Source organism: Acipenser ruthenus, chromosome 33 (genome assembly GCF_902713425.1).
Source record: "Acipenser ruthenus chromosome 33, fAciRut3.2 maternal haplotype, whole genome shotgun sequence".
Classification (NCBI taxonomy): domain Eukaryota; kingdom Metazoa; phylum Chordata; class Actinopteri; order Acipenseriformes; family Acipenseridae; genus Acipenser; species Acipenser ruthenus.
Genome location: NC_081221.1, coordinates 322,200 through 338,969, shown reverse-complemented (window position 1 = coordinate 338,969; position 16,770 = coordinate 322,200). Strand labels below are relative to the sequence as shown.

At 46.7% G+C, this 16,770-nt stretch overlaps 1 protein-coding gene across 8 annotated transcripts in view; it reads left to right on the top strand.

Moving 5' to 3' along the window:
* The window catches only part of LOC117433414 (retinoic acid receptor alpha-A), a 101,405-nt gene extending 87,404 nt beyond the window's left edge, over window positions 1-14,001 (top strand). For 6 of the 8 annotated variants that reach the window (XM_059006660.1, XM_059006661.1, XM_059006662.1 and 3 more), the window contains 7 exons: window positions 1,049-1,190; window positions 4,629-4,715; window positions 7,629-7,789; window positions 8,258-8,434; window positions 8,597-8,801; window positions 9,825-9,983; window positions 11,562-14,001. In XM_059006660.1, the coding sequence (XP_058862643.1) occupies window positions 1,049-1,190; window positions 4,629-4,715; window positions 7,629-7,789; window positions 8,258-8,434; window positions 8,597-8,801; window positions 9,825-9,983; window positions 11,562-11,761 (1,131 nt within the window). In that variant the 3' untranslated portion in view covers window positions 11,762-14,001. The remainder of the gene's footprint in view (window positions 1-1,048; window positions 1,191-4,628; window positions 4,716-7,628; window positions 7,790-8,257; window positions 8,435-8,596; window positions 8,802-9,824; window positions 9,984-11,561) is intronic. The other 2 variants (XM_034055660.3, XM_034055661.2) reach the window with 1 other exon arrangement.
* Window positions 14,002-16,770: the final 2,769 nt, after the last annotated feature.

Below are 16,770 nucleotides of genomic sequence, written 5' to 3'. Positions count from 1 at the left end.
ACTCGTTTCTGAATCGCTGTCCTTGTGTGGTTTTTGAATTCCGTGGCGTGACTCTTTTCTGAATCGCTGTCCTTGTGTGGTTTTTGAATTCCGTGGCGTGACTCTTTTCTGAATCGCTGTCCTTGTGTGGTTTTTGAATTCCGTGGCGTGACTGGTTTCTGAATCGCTGTCCTTGTGTGGTTTTTGAATTCCGTGGTGTGACTGGTTTCTGAATCGCTGTCCTTGTGTGGTTTTTGAATTCCGTGGTGTGACTCGTTTCTGAATCGCTGTCCTTGTGTGGTTTTTGAATTCCGTGGTGTGACTGGTTTCTGAATCGCTGTCCTTGTGTGGTTTTTGAATTCCGTGGCGTGACTCTTTTCTGAATCGCTGTCCTTGTGTGGTTTTTGAATTCCGTGGTGTGACTCGTTTCTGAATCGCTGTCCTTGTGTGGTTTTTGAATTCCGTGGTGTGACTGGTTTCTGAATCGCTGTCCTTGTGTGGTTTTTGAATTCCGTGGCGTGACTCTTTTCTGAATCGCTGTCCTTGTGTGGTTTTTGAATTCCGTGGTGTGACTCGTTTCTGAATCGCTGTCCTTGTGTGGTTTTTGAATTCCGTGGTGTGACTGGTTTCTGAATCGCTGTCCTTGTGTGGTTTTTGAATTCCGTGGCGTGACTCTTTTCTGAATCGCTGTCCTTGTGTGGTTTTTGAATTCCGTGGTGTGACTCGTTTCTGAATCGCTGTCCTTGTGTGGTTTTTGAATTCCGTGGCGTGACTGGTTTCTGAATCGCTGTCCTTGTGTGGTTTTTGAATTCCGTGGCGTGACTCGTTTCTGAATCGCTGTCCTTGTGTGGTTTTTGAATTCCGTGGTGTGACTCGTTTCTGAATCGCTGTCCTTGTGTGGTTTTTGAATTCTGTGGTGTGACTCGTTTCTGAATCGCTGTCCTTGTGTGGTTTTTGAATTCCGTGGTGTGACTCGTTTCTGAATCGCTGTCCTTGTGTGGTTTTTGAATTCCGTGGCGTGACTCGTTTCTGAATCGCTGTCCTTGTCGTTTTCCTCTCCTCCTCGCAGGGTTTTTTCCGGAGGAGCATTCAGAAGAACATGGTGTACACCTGCCATCGAGAGAAGAACTGCGTCATCAACAAGGTGACCCGCAACCGCTGCCAGTACTGCCGGCTGCAGAAGTGCCTGGAAGTCGGGATGTCCAAAGAGTGTGAGTGACCACTGAGACTGCCAGAGAGTGACCTGCTGACCAGGGAGTGGGGGGGGGGGCGGGAAGAGGCAGGGAGGGAGGGAGTGATCCCCCTTATAAAAGTTTACCATGGTATTTTTGCACTGTATTTTGGATGTTTTACCCTCATGCTCTTCCCATGGTTTGCCATGTTTGCCATGTTTATTAATACGCTTTACCGTACAGTACTATTCTTTACAATGCTTCCCTATGCTTTACCAGACCTCTCTGTGCTTTACAATGCTTCCCTATACATTACCATGCTTTCATTATGCTATATTACACTCTGCTGTGCTTTTACTTTGGGAAACTTTAATAATGGAAGGCAGGGGTCAGCTACAAATGTGTGTTCCTAAGTGTTTGGTGGCTCCCTGTATTTTATTCTCGCATACGCTTTGCAACTTGATTAGAAGGAGCCACCGAACACTTAAAAACAGATTATAAGTCATGAAATCTAAATTAAAAAAAACAGACGTAACGTGATGTTCTGAATCTGTTTCTAGAGACCCTGTCATGGTTTAAACGTTTGAGTTGCTTTGTCGTTGACACTCGTAGTGTGAGATCTGCACTCTTGTAAGTGTAGCTGCTGCTTGTAGGCTACAGCGTGACTTATAATGACATTGACATTGTTATTATCATCTGCTTTGACCTGGCACTGAACAGCCTTCCTGTAGAGTACAGCTGGTGGTTTCCGGCAGAGGTGAAAAGTCACATGATCTGAATGGAACGAGGAAGGATGTTCAGTGCCTGGCACTACGGGTGCACGCTCAAAGCCAGCTAAAGACGGATTCAGAGAAAAGAGGCATCGAACCCAGAAGCACTCGGAATGTTTGCAAACATCACAAAATAGTGAATAGTGAATTTAAATTGTGTGTGCGACCGGGGGGGAGGGGGTGGATCCATGGAGGGTAAATGTATCAAAGCTGGCAACAGTCTCCCCTTTGGTAGAAGCACAGCCGAGTGTAGCTCAGCACAGCACAGCACAGCACAGCAAGGAGATGAGCAGCACAGGGAGGGACTGGACATTACTGATCATGTGATGGTAATCCTGTGGTGAATGGGATTGCATTAGTATAGGCCTGTGGGACGGGGAGGGGAGGGGAGGGGAGGGGAGGTGGGGAGAGCATGGTGTAGATTTACTGTGGGTGTAAATCAGTCATGTGATTCGCAAGACATCATGACCACACATCGTAAACCAAATGCTTCCCTTGCTTTCCATAAGCTACCAACCGCCTCCACACAGTGTTTCAGACACATTCAGGTTCATCAGCGGATGCAGGGATGGCAATAAGACTCCTGTTGCATAGCAGTATCACCAATTTTTACATACCAGTTTGATTAGCCACAGTCCATATGTAACAAGCTCAGGTGTGTCTGTAATTAAAACCAGGAATGACTCAAACTGCTATGCAATGGGAGTCTTATTTCCATCCCTGAGCTAGAACAGTAAATCATTTTTATTATTTATTTTTTTGTATTATAATCATGGTCTGAAAGGGCCCTCTCTAAAAGCTTACACAGTTTATCTGCCATGATTAATGTCTTCAGCAACGTTAGTTTATTATTGAACAGAGAAGATGAGTTCACAGATTGCAGATGCCACCAGTGTTTCCATACACTGTGCTGTATGCGCTCCGTGCGCTGCCATTGCTGGTAGTGTCAGGTGACCTGTGCAGTGTGTTGATCTGTAAATAAATCCTGTTCGCCTGCGGGGGGCGTATCAACTTCAACCTCCGTCTCGATCTCTCCTGCCTGTCACTCAGCAGCGAATGCACGCACCCACACGGCAGACAGCTACTCCGTCACAAGCATTAATACCCTGTATCCTTCTAAACAAGGGACTTAGGGGAGCTCCCTAATAAAAGCTGAATCTCAAAACAATAATTGTGTGAATTTGCGTTTTTACATATCCGCCCTGACTGGTCCCACTGCAGTCGAATATGCGACTGATTACTGTATTTTATTTTTGATCCTAAGTATTTATTTTTTATTTATAGAACTGCGGTGGAATCTCAATATTGTGGAAATAGCATAGCTGGATACTTGATAATCCCCTTGTAAGCACCTGGGGGGTGATTAGCACTGGAGCACACGTCTGTGTTTACACACTAACACGGACAGATCCTGATAGCCCTGTCTGTCTAAGATACAGGGCCATTAGGGAATGATACGGCTACAGCTGTTTCCCTTAAAAAAAAAAAAAAATGAAGCGCGTTTGTGTGATCGGAGCGAGCACTTTATTTATTTATTTTTTAATTGTACGTTTTAATTGAATGGATGTCTCCATTAGCTTTAATTAAAAGTTCATCTGTTGGATTGCATTAGCTCTAATGAAGGCGTGCCATATCATGCTTTACATTCCTGATAATGATCGGTTTGACAAGGTAATAACTGAGATGACAGGCTAGGAGAAAGGGAGAGGGACAGGGAGAGAGGGAAAGGGAGAGGAAGGGTAATCCCCCGGATGGTCCATTGGGGTACAGCGTCTCCGCTCATCACTCCTCAGGGCAACTCTTTATAAAGACCGGACCCTGTTAGAGAGCTTTTCTCTAATTTTATTTCTCATGGTTTTTTATTACAAGCAAATAAAATAATATAGTTTTCAATACATAAACCAGAAAATGAAAGACAGACAAACAGGCAGTGTGTCTGTAGTGGGACTGGGAGAGAGGGAGGCAGTGTGTCTGTAGGGGGACTGGGATGGAGTGAGGCAGTGTCTGTTTAGGTTAGAGCTGAGGGACTGGGAGGGAAGCAGTATGGCTGTAGTGGGACTGGGAGGGAGGCAGCATTGTGTGTGTAGTGGTTGGAGCTGAGGGCTGATAGCTTTGTGCAGTGTAATGAGAAGATAGGAGGGGAATGCCAGTGCAGAAAAGGAGAAGGGGTGTGGTGCTCAGCTAGGCCTGCCTGTGTGAAAGCTGTGGCTCACGACCTTGCAAGATGAACTTAAGTAACCCCGGGGAGGGGGAGAGTCGGCCATCTGGACTTGGGGATGATGCCACCAGACCACAGCCAAACTTCCTTAAAGGGGAAGCACGTTTCAGGCACTCCCCTTAGAGCCGAGGAGAGACTGCTAGTGCATGATTGTGATTCACACATTACTGCTACTTCTCCTTCTCCTTATTGTGGATTCAAAAAAACATTTGCAGTATAAAATACCAGCTGTTTTGTGACAGAAACTAGTTTAGTGTTCAGTGTTGAGGGAGGAAGCTGAGGGACTGGGAGGGAAGGGAGGAGGAGAGCAGTGTGGCTTAGTGGTTTGAGCTGAGGGACTGGGAGGTACGTATTGTTGATAGCTGTAGTCAGGGCAGTGCAGTACTGGGAGGCTGGCAGTGTAGCCCCCCCCCCCCCCCCCCCCCCCCCCCCCCATCCTGTGTTGTTGTGAGACTTGGGGGTGAGTCACTGTACCTCCTTGTACCCCAGCCCGATGCAGCACTAAGGCCAGGAAGAGTCCAGACCCCCCCCCCTCACTGGAAGACAGACGGGGGATTTCGGAGGGGGCTGCCATTGGTAAGCCAAACCTTTATAGAACAGTCATTTCATTGCCTGATACAGTGGAATATAAAATACTATTAATAATAACAATAATATTCCATCAATGTCTCGTGGAGGGAGAGCGAGCCGGAGTTGCACACACACACACTGGCGTTTTTATCCTTCGATAGAATTTAATCTTGATGACGGACGACCTGTCGATGCTTTAATTTTCTTCCCGAATTATCTCTGCCTCCCCTCCCCCATCCACCACTCCACCATCCCCTTCATGAGCTTTTTCTTTTTTTTTCTTTTTTATTGAATTTGCCAAAAGGACATGAGTGATTTCTGAATTATCCACAGAGAAACATCCACGCAGACACACAGACCGACAGGCACACACACACACACACACACACACACACACACACACACAGAAACAGACAGATAAGCACACACACACACTCAGGGACAGACACACACACACACAGAAACAGACAGATAAGCACACACTCAGGGACAGACACACACACACACACACACACACACACACACACACACACAGAAACAGACAAATAAGCGCACACACACTGAGACAGACACACACACACACACACACTCAGAGACAGGCACACACACACACACACACAGAAAGGCACGCACGCACGCACACACACTCAGAGACAGGCACACACACACACAGAGACAGACACACACACACAGAAAGGCACGCACGCACGCACACACACTCAGAGACAGGCACACACACACACACAGAGACAGGCACACACACACACACACAGAAAGGCACGCACGCACGCACACACACTCAGAGACAGACACACACACACACACACACACACTCAGAGACAGGCACACACACACACACACACAGAAAGGCACGCACACACACACAATGCGCTGTTATTACATTTACCAATCCGCCGTGACTGATTATCAGGCCCAGATAATAGTTATTTAATGACTTCATTAAATTGTGCAGCTTATGACTCCACTGCCAGTTTGTCAACTCAGATGAAGGCCCTGGCTTAAAGAAACAGGCAGCCACTTTCATTCATTCAGTCACTTTATTTCTCGAGGGGCCTGGGAGACAACAGCATGAGAGAGGGAGAGGAGAGGAGAGGAGAGGAGAGGGGGTGGGGGTAAGAGAGGCTTTGTACACTCACATACAGATTGTTACTCGTACTGCTAACTGCTGTTACTCGTACTGCTAACACTGTGATAATTCAGTCCCTTGGCTGTTCGTTTATCAGCCCATGCTGGGAGCAGCCTCCTAGTCTCCTGTGCAAGGCGGAATTCACAGCCAGTCTGTCAGCGTTAACGCATTACTACAAAATGTCAGTTTATTTAGAAATACAGATATGCTGGTCTTCAGTAGATGATATTTACAGTGGTAGATGTTTATGCTGTCGTGGAAGGCTCGCTGTTTTTTAAAATTCATTCAAATTCGTTTCCTTAAGAAAACATAAAGCTCTTTGACCCCGTTCACACTTGCGATTTTTTCTCATATGTGAACGCTTCAAAAAAGATAAGGCAGCCCAGGTTCGATGTGGAATCCGGGACCAGGTTTGGCCTACACATATGCACGAACGCAAAGCAGATTTAAGGCTGGCTTTTCGTGTCACATGACCAATGTGGTTACGTAGCTCAGTAGACCCTCCTGTACTCGCACGCACGCACGCACGGCGCGCGAGAGGTAAATAGAAAGCTGAATGCTGTGCTAGACAAGACGGCAGTGGATCACTATTGAATGGGAATTATTTCTGCAGCATACAACTTTAATCATAAAAATGTTAAATTAATAAAAATCTAACAGCTTAACGTTCAGATTGTTTCTTTCACATAATATACGAGCTGCAGTGCATTCATAATCATTTTCTTCCTGTTATTTAGTAACTAAGCGATAAATATAAAAACTGCAGGAATGTGGCTCTCAATAATGATGCTGGCCACTTGGCATATTCAGCCACCATTGTTTATTTTGCACGCAACGATATACACAGCTACAGAAGTGTACTATAAAATTGCTTCTGTGCTGCATTGAAAAAAAAAAAAATAGAAACATCTGTTACAAAAGGATTACTGTATATCCGGTAGCTCTTCCATTCGGAGTGCAGGCTATCGTTCCATAAAAAAACAAGCAGTTCACCAATTTTCAGTCACGTATGTGAACGCGCAAAAGCGCCTTAAACACAAATGTGAACGGGTATGCAGACCTCGATATGGGGCGGCCCAGTGGTGTGAATGGGGTCTTTGACAACATGTGATGCATCCTGTAGTTGCGTTCTTTCTTTCTTTCTTTCTTTCTTTCTTTCTTTCTTTCTTTCTTTCTTTCTTTCTTTTTGTATCAATCAAAATGTTTCTATTTTATTTTTTATATATTATATTTTGTTCGAATTTAGACTTGCAACCTGATGTGACGCGCTGTGCTACAATTAAAACGGAGTTTGTTATCACTGTGTGTTTAGTGGAGCTAGGATAATATAAAAAATACTTGAATAGGTGATTGTGCTGGTCTGGTTTAGAGTGGGGGTTTACACAGGGCATTTTAACCCATTACCGCTCAGGTATTTGTCATATTATGTTATTAGATTAGCTCTGGGATCTAATGAAAGCAGTGGTGATTTGTCAGCGTTATTAACGACTTCAGTCCTGAGCCCCATTTATCACCTGATTCTCTCACTGCTGCCCCGACTCCTTTCACAGGGAGGGGGGTAGGGGGGGAGGCCGGGGAGATCACAGGGGTTTCACATTCCTTGTTTTTCTTTTTTCGGTTATTACTGCTGGATAAAAGCTCAGAGGCACAGTCTTGAGACCTACACTGCTAGTCCCTCCTCAGCTCTAACCACTAGAGCCACACACCCGGTCCCAGGGTGTTTAGGGTCGCGTCTCTCCTCTAACCCCCCCACCCCCCTCTTATCTCTGCAGCGGTGAGGAATGACCGCAACAAGAAGAAGAAGGAGGAGAAGAAGCAGGAGTGCACAGAGAGCTACACGCTGAGCCCCGAGACCGAGATCATGATCGAGAAGGTTCGCAAGGCCCACCAAGAGACCTTCCCCTCCCTCTCCAACCTGGGCAAATACACTACAGTAAGGACCGCTCTCTACAGTACCATAGACCTGCAGACAGGGCAAATACACTACAGTAAGGACCGCTCTCTTACAGTACCATAGACCTGCAGACAGGGCAAATACACTGCAGTAAGGACCGCTCTCTTACAGTACCATACACCTGCAGACGAGCGCGTGTCCCTCGATGTTGACCTGTGGTTGAGCTGACAGTATTGTAACCCCCCCTTTCTCTCTCTCCCTCCCTCCCTCTCTCTCTCTCTAGAATAACAGCGCAGACGAGCGCGTGTCCCTCGATGTTGACCTGTGGTTGAGCTGACAGTATTGTAACCCCCCCCTTTCTCTCTCTCCCTCCCTCCCTCTCTCTCTCTCTCTAGAATAACAGCGCAGACGAGCGCGTGTCCCTCGATGTTGACCTGTGGTTGAGCTGACAGTATTGTAACCCCCCCCTTTCTCTCTCTCCCCCCCTCCCTCTCTCTCTCTCTCTAGAATAACAGCGCAGACGAGCGCGTGTCCCTCGATGTTGACCTGTGGGATAAGTTCAGTGAGCTTTCCACCAAGTGCATCATCAAAACCGTCGAATTTGCCAAACAACTGCCGGGCTTCACCACACTAACCATCGCCGACCAAATCACCCTTCTCAAAGCAGCCTGCCTCGACATCCTGGTCAGTATCTCACCAATAATTATAAACTGCCATTGCAGAGCAGTGTGAGCCAGGCCAGGTTTCGCATTCATTCTGTGAGCTCAGTAATAATAATAATAAGACGACGACGACTCCCCTTGTGTGTCGCTGTTAACCCCTCGCTCCCCTCTCACTCTGTCTCAGATCTTGCGGATCTGCACGCGCTACACCCCCGATCAGGACACCATGACGTTCTCGGACGGCCTGACGCTGAACCGCACGCAGATGCACAACGCCGGCTTCGGCCCGCTCACTGACCTCGTCTTCGCCTTCGCCAACCAGCTGCTGCCGCTTGAGATGGACGACGCGGAGACAGGGCTGCTCAGCGCCATCTGCCTGCTGTGTGGAGGTATTGCGCCTTACTGAGACACAGCAAGACACAGATACTGCGAGACACACACTCGCAGAGAAACACACACACACACACAGGGACAAACAGTGAGACTGAGACACACACACACAAAGACAGTGAGACAGACACACACAAAGACAGTGAGACTGAGACACACACACACACAAAGACAGTGAGACTGAGACACACACAGACACAGACAGTGAGACTGAGACACACACAGAGAGACACTGGCATTGAGACTGAGACACACACACACAGACAGTGAGACTGAGACACACACACACACACACACAGACAGTGAGACTGAGACACACACACACACACACACACAGACACAGACAGTGAGACTGAGACACACACACACACACAGACAGACAGTGAGACTGAGACACACACAGACACAGACAGTGAGACTGAGACACACACACACACACACACACACAGACACAGACAGTGAGACTGAGACACACACACACACAGACAGACAGTGAGACTGAGACACACACAGACTCAGACAGTGAGACTGAGACACACACAGACAGTGAGACACACACACACACAACATTATGGCTCTGGTTCACAACAAGTGTATTTATATTTGAGATTTAATTTATGAATATCAAATATTTTAAGATTCTGTCTGCACTCAAATATTTATTTGAAAATATTTTAATATAAAACAAAATTAAGTTTAATTATGTTTCACATCATTGTAACACATTTATAAATATATTTGAAACAGAAATCAAAATATTTGAATATCTATAAATATTCACAGCAACATTATTTGAAATATTTAATTATTTAAAAGAATATCAGATGCATTTGGAATATTTAAATGAGATCAGTATTTATCCCAGGTCTGGTTCACATTCTCTGTGTTTTTCAGTCGTTCTGTGTTTTTGTATGCTACTCATACACACAGGCAAACAGAGGGGAGGCATGGCAGTGACTTGCTGGGGAGTAGCTCTCTGGGGCTGTGTTTGGTGTTGTGTAACCCCAGCCCTCTCTCCGCAGACCGGCAGGACCTGGAACAGTCTGACAAGGTGGATATCCTGCAGGAGCCGCTGCTGGAGGCGCTGAAGATCTACGTGAGGAAGAGGCGACCGCACAAGCCACACATGTTCCCCAAGATGCTGATGAAGATCACAGACCTGCGCAGCATCAGTGCCAAGGGTGAGCACTGCAGAGACACACTCACAATCACGCTGTCCAATCACACTGTCACACACTGTCCAACCACACTGCCACACTCACACTGTCCAATCACACTGCCACACTCACACTGTCCAATCACACTGCCACACTCACACTGTCCAATCACACTGCCACACTCACACTGTCCAATCACACTGTCCAATCACACTACCAAAATCACACTGCCACACTTCAACTACCACACTCACACTGCCACACTCACACTGTCCAATCACACTGGCACACACTCACAGTGTCCAATCACACTGCCACACTCACACTGCCACACACACTGCCACACTCACACTGTCCAATCACACTGCCACACTCACTGTCACAATCACACTGCCACACTCACACTGTCCAATCACACTGCCACACTCACACTGCCACACTCACACTGTCCAATCACACTGTCCAATCACACTGTCACAATCACACTGCCACACTCACACTGCCCAATCACACTGTCACAATCACACTGCCACACTCACACTGTCGCAATCACACTGCCACAATCACACTGTCCAATCACACTGCCACACTCACACTGTCCAATCACACTGTCACAATCACACAGCCACACTCACACTGTCGCAATCACACTGCCACAATCACACTGTCCAATCACACTGCCACAATCACACTGTCCAATCACACTGCCACACTCACACTGCCACACTCACACTGTCCAATCACACTGCCACAATCACACTGTCCAATCACACTGCCACACTCACACTGTCCAATCACACTGTCACAATCACACTGCCACACTCACACTGTCGCAATCACACTGCCACAATCACACTGTCCAATCACACTGCCACAATCACACTGTCCAATCACACTGCCACACTCACACTGTCCAATCACACTGTCACAATCACACAGCCACACTCACACTGTCCAATCACACTGCCACACTCACACTGTCACAATCACACTGTCACAATCACACTGTCACAATCTCACTGCCACACTCACACTGTCCAATCACACTGCCACAATCACACTGTCCAATCACACTGCCACAATCACACTGTCCAATCACACTGCCACACTCACACTGTCCAATCACACTGTCACAATCACACAGCCACACTCACACTGTCCAATCACACTGCCACACTCACACTGTCCAATCACACTGTCACAATCACACAGCCACACTCACACTGTCCAATCACACTGCCACACTCACACTGTCACAATCACACTGTCACAATCACACTGTCACAATCACACTGTCACAATCACACTGTCACAATCACACTGTCACAATCTCACTGCCACACTCACACTGTCCAATCACACTGTCGCAATCACACTGCCACAATCACACTGCCACACTCACACTGCCACAATCACACAAACACACAGATATACTGACACACACACACACTGTTACTACGTAATCACTAAGGCTAACTAACACATACTTGGCTTGCATATTTTCTAAACATTAAGCAGTTAGCTAATGTTTAAACTGTGTGATATATTAACACCCTCCTCCCCTCTCCTCTCCTCTCCTCTCCTCTCCTCTCCCCTCCTCAGGTGCGGAGCGTGTGATCACTCTGAAGATGGAGATCCCAGGTTCGATGCCTCCGCTCATTCAGGAGATGCTGGAGAACTCGGAGGGGGTCGACCCGCTGGGGAACCCCCAGACCAGAGGAAAAGGGGCCCCGTCAGGCAGCTGCAGTCCCAGTCTGTCCCCCAGCTCAGCCCAAAGCAGCCCCTCCACACACTCCCCCTAGCACCCCCACCTCCGAGACCAGCGACCCCTCACACCTCACCCACGCACCCCCTCCTCACCGACACCACCCCCGTCACGGACTGCCACAAACACAGGGGTGCACTGACTGACCCACAGACTCACTCGCACAGGACAGCAGGACATTGGGCTGAGCTGGGGGAGGGGGGGGGTGAGTGTGACCTAGGCAATACCACAAGGTTTGAAAACACAAGTCCTACCAAGAGAAAAAGGAGAAAGAAGAACAGTTTTTTCTTTTTTTCTTTTTTTTTTTTTTAAATATACACTGCTGGATTTCTACCTGTATCAGATTAGGAAATTCTGGATTCAATTGTTCTTTTGCGGGGCATGCAGAAAGACGCACAGACACACAGATAGACAGACAGACACAGAGGGACAATCGGAAACTGCTTCTTACAATGTTTGTTTTTCTCTCTCTTGCTCTCTCTCTCTCTTCCTCCTGTGGGATTTTACAACAGGAAGAAACAGGAAGCAGAGACGCCCTGTTTGATTTGATTGATTTCTTCTTTTACGAAATGGTCTTTTTTTTTTTTTTACAAAAAAGATTACGTGGGGGAATATATATATATATATATATATATATATATACAAATAAATAATGAAAGTTAAGTAGAGACAAGATTGGAATTGTTAAAATGGAAAATCATTTTTATTTTATTTGGTTCAGGATTAGGATGCAGTTATTTTTTGGTTGGTTTGTTTTGTTTTTTCTCCACTGATTTCATAATCGTTTCATGAACTGTGATATTAACTGATGTGTCCGAGAAGGACAAGGACATCTCGATCACCAGCTGTTCAATAAACGATCTGGAAAACAAAGAAGAAGAAAGCAGTTTGTTTGAAGCGAGTTCTACACTGTTCTTTAAATCACTTTGTGAATGTCTTCGCGTGTTACTGACTGCTGTCACGAGCCACTGAGACGCAGTCAACACAGTCTTCATAGGGTAGGAACTGGCGTCCTCTCTGCGCTGATGTATAGAAGCTGTTTTCATTTCTTTCAAGTTTAGTCTTCATTTTGATTTTGATAATGCCTTTTCTTTCTAAATCACGTGAAGCACGTTTTTACTGAAGGAAGGAACTGTACTGTGTGACCCACTTAGACAAAGGGACTGGCCTAGAGCTGTCACCGGGGGGCGCCCCACACCTGTTCACGAGCAGTGGTAAAATGCTTTTTCACTTCGCACGCTCTTGGTGAAATTGGCGGAGGGGGGGGGCGGGGCATAGAGATTCCAAACTGCTGGATTGCCACAGAGAGAGGAATAGGACCTCACTAGGCTCAAACAGGAAGGACACAATCAGACAAGTTTCACAATTATTTTTTGTGTGTTTTTTCAAACCCCCAGAAAAAATGAAATATTTGGGGCTCCCGAGTGGCGCATCCAGTAAAGGCGCTCCTCGTGGAGTGCAGGATGCGCCCTGTAGCCTGGAGAGCGCAGGTTCGAGTCAGGCTGTGTCATTTGCCGACCATGACCAGGAGTTCCCAGGGGGCCGCTGCAGAATTGGCCGAGCTCCGTCCGGGTCGGCAGGTAATCCAGATCTGTGTTGTCCTCCCGCACTACAGGTCTGATCGCTTCGCTGTGGACCTGCAGTGTGAAAAAAGACGGCTTGGCAGGGCACGTTTCGTTTTCGCGTGTCTGTCGGCGCAGGGGTGGAATTCCAAATTGGGAACAAAATATAGTAAAAAAAAAAAAAAAAACAGAACATTGGCGACTACTAAATTAAAATAAATAAATGAAATGTTTCCCCCCGTTTAATTACTAACCTCACGAATTGAGCGTAGTCGCTTGGTTTTATACAGACAGCAGAACGTCATGGTTTAATAAGTGTCCTGAGGTTGCATGTTCATACTGAACCAGTGACCCCAGAGTGACCCCAGCGCGACCCTGCTGGAGCTCCCTGGAACCTTGTGATGTCACAGACTCCCCAGCTTTCCTTGGGAAAACAACAAATGTTTCTTTTTTTTTTTCTAAAGAGAAAAATTAAAGGCATAAATAAAATGATAGATTTAAAAGAATCAAAAGTTGTTAATATGTACAGACTGTTAAATAATTTTACCATTGGGTGTCTTTTATGTGAAACTATATCGGGGCACACTTTATTTTTTGTTTTAATTTTTTTTTTTTTTTTTTTAAGCATCTGTTTCAATTTTGTCAGATTATTGGGCAACTAAAAACAAAAAAAAATAAAACAAAAAAAATAAATAAATCAACCAACATTTAATAATGGCTACTATTCATTTTATATTTCTTTAGTTTTTTCTTAATGACTCCCATCGATTTCAAATGCATGGGTTTGAAGCAAGGTTCTGGGTCACCGTGTGTGTGTGTGTGTGCGCGCGTGTCTGTGCACATCTGTGTGTGTGTGTGTGTGTGTCTGTGTGTGTGTGTGTGTGTCTGTGTGTGTGTGTGTGTCTGTGTGTGTGTGTGTCTCTGTGTCTGTGTGTGTGTGTCTGTGTGTGTGTGTGTGTGTGTGTCTGTGTGTGTGTGTGTGTCTGTGTGTGTGTGTCTGTGTGTGTGTGTGTGTGTGTCTGTGTGTGTGTGTGTGTCTGTGTGTGTGTGTCTGTGTGTGTGTGTGTGTCTCTGTGTCTGTGTGTGTGTGTCTGTGTGTGTGTGTGTGTCTGTGTGTGTGTGTGTGTGTGTGTGTGTGTGTGTGTGTGTGTCTGTGTGTGTGTGTGTGTCTCTGTGTCTGTGTGTGTGTGTGTGTGTCTGTGTGTGTGTGTGTGTGTCTGTGTGTGTGTGTGTGTGTGTGTGTCTGTGTGTGTCTGTGTCTGTGTGTGTGTGTGTGTGTCTCTGTGTGTGTGTGTGTGTGTCTGTGTGTGTGTGTGTGTGTGTGTGTGTGTGTGTCTGTGTGTGTGTGTGTGTCTCTGTGTCTGTGTGTGTGTGTGTGTGTCTGTGTGTGTGTGTGTGTGTGTCTGTGTGTGTGTCTGTGTGTGTGTGTGTGTCTGTGTCTGTGTGTGTGTGTGTGTCTCTGTGTCTGTGTGTGTGTGTGTGTGTGTGTGTGTGTGTGTGTGTGTGTGTGTGTGTGTCTCTGTGTCTGTGTGTGTGTGTCTGCTGCCCTCAGCTGGTGAGACGAGGTGTGAACTTTAAAAAAATAAATCAATAAAAAACAGAGAGATGGATGTTAGGACTGTGAGAACATCAGTCGGAGCTCTCCCAGGTGTTCATCAAAGGGAAGCATTAAAACTGTAACCCAGTTCTCAGTAATAAACACACAGCGCGTGTGACGTTTCCTTACTTTTGGAGCTCCTCTAGAACGTATTTCTCTAGCTCTGTCTTTTCTACTGTTTTTCATTACTTGTTCTGCACACGGATTCGCGGCACCTCTTGTGTTTGTCTCGTGGTTGTTTTCTACACGCTTGTTAGCGCACTGACTGTTTCTCCGTTGAAGCGGTGTTGCAAGGATGCTGCCAGTAGGTGCCGCTGTTGCACCACCCCAAAATGTATACATTTTTCACTGATCTCGTTCCCCAAATTTGTTTTCTGTATTGTCTGCAGTGATGTTGAAAGTGTTTCTCGATTCCGACACCAGAGATGAAATTAGCTGGATTAGCACAGAATTAAAATTAAAAAACTGAAAATAAAAGGCCTTTGTTATAAAGCGCTGTGAATTTGAAGTGGCTGGCAGTCTGAAGCAGTCTTGTGTGGAAAGCGTGTCTACTGCACCTGAACCCACAGTCTCGCGGGGCTCTGCACAGCAACACAGGGCTCTGCACAGCAACACAGGGCTCTGCACAGCATCACAGGACTCCGCACAGCCACACAGGACTCCGCACAGCCACACAGGGCTCTGCACAGCCACACAGGACTCCGCACAGCCACACAGGGCTCCAAACAGCAACACAGGGCTCCGGACAGCCTCACAGGGCTCTGCACAGCCACACAGGGCTCTGCACAGCCACACAGGACTCCGCACAGCCACACAGGACTCCGCACAGCAACACAGGGCTCTGCACAGCATCACAGGACTCCGCACAGCCACACAGGGCTCTGCACAGCCACACAGGACTCCGCACAGCCACACAGGACTCCGCACAGCAACACAGGGCTCTGCACAGCATCACAGGACTCCGCACAGCCACACAGGACTCCGCACAGCCACACAGGGCTCTGCACAGCATCACAGGACTCCGCACAGCCACACAGGGCTCCGCACAGCAACACAGGGCTCCGCACAGCAACACAGGGCTCTGGACAGCCTCACAGGGCTCTGGACAGCCTCACAGGGCTCTGGACAGCCTCACAGGGCTCCGCACAGCAACACAGGGCTCCGCACAGCCTCACAGGGCTCTGCACAGCAACACAGGGCTCTGCACAGCATCACAGGGCTCTGCACAGCAACACAGGGCTCCGCACAGCAACACAGGGCTCCGCACAGCAACACAGGGCTCTGCACAGCAACACAGGGCTCCGCACAGCAACACAGGGCTCTGCACAGCCACACAGGACTCTGCACAGCAACACAGGGCTCCGCACAGCAACAGCACTCCTGTATCATCATCATCATAATAATAAGTTTAACTGAATTGTTCTTTTAAAATGATTGTGTTTTTGTTTGTTTGTTTTATAATATCCTGACGGTTAGGACATGCTGGATATATATATATATATATATATATGTATGCAGTATATTTTTGCGATTAATGCAGCGCACGAGTTCTGCAGTAAGGGTAGTAGTGCGTGTAAATTCACTGCCTCAATCGTATTTGACAGTTTTGTTTGTGTTGATCTTTTTGGACGTGTTCAGCATATACAATTAATAGAAGAAATAAAATAACAAGACTCCTTATAATCGATGTGCAAATGTTACTGTTTTAAGAAAATCTACTGGCAACAGAATAAAGTTGTATTTATTCTATAAAGATTATTTTGGGGGTTATGTTTTATTTTATTTGTTCTAATAGATAGAACCTCCTGTATTATTCTAATCTCTATTTAAAATATCTCTGACCAAATACACTCACACACACACACATATATATGCTTATAAAAGTTT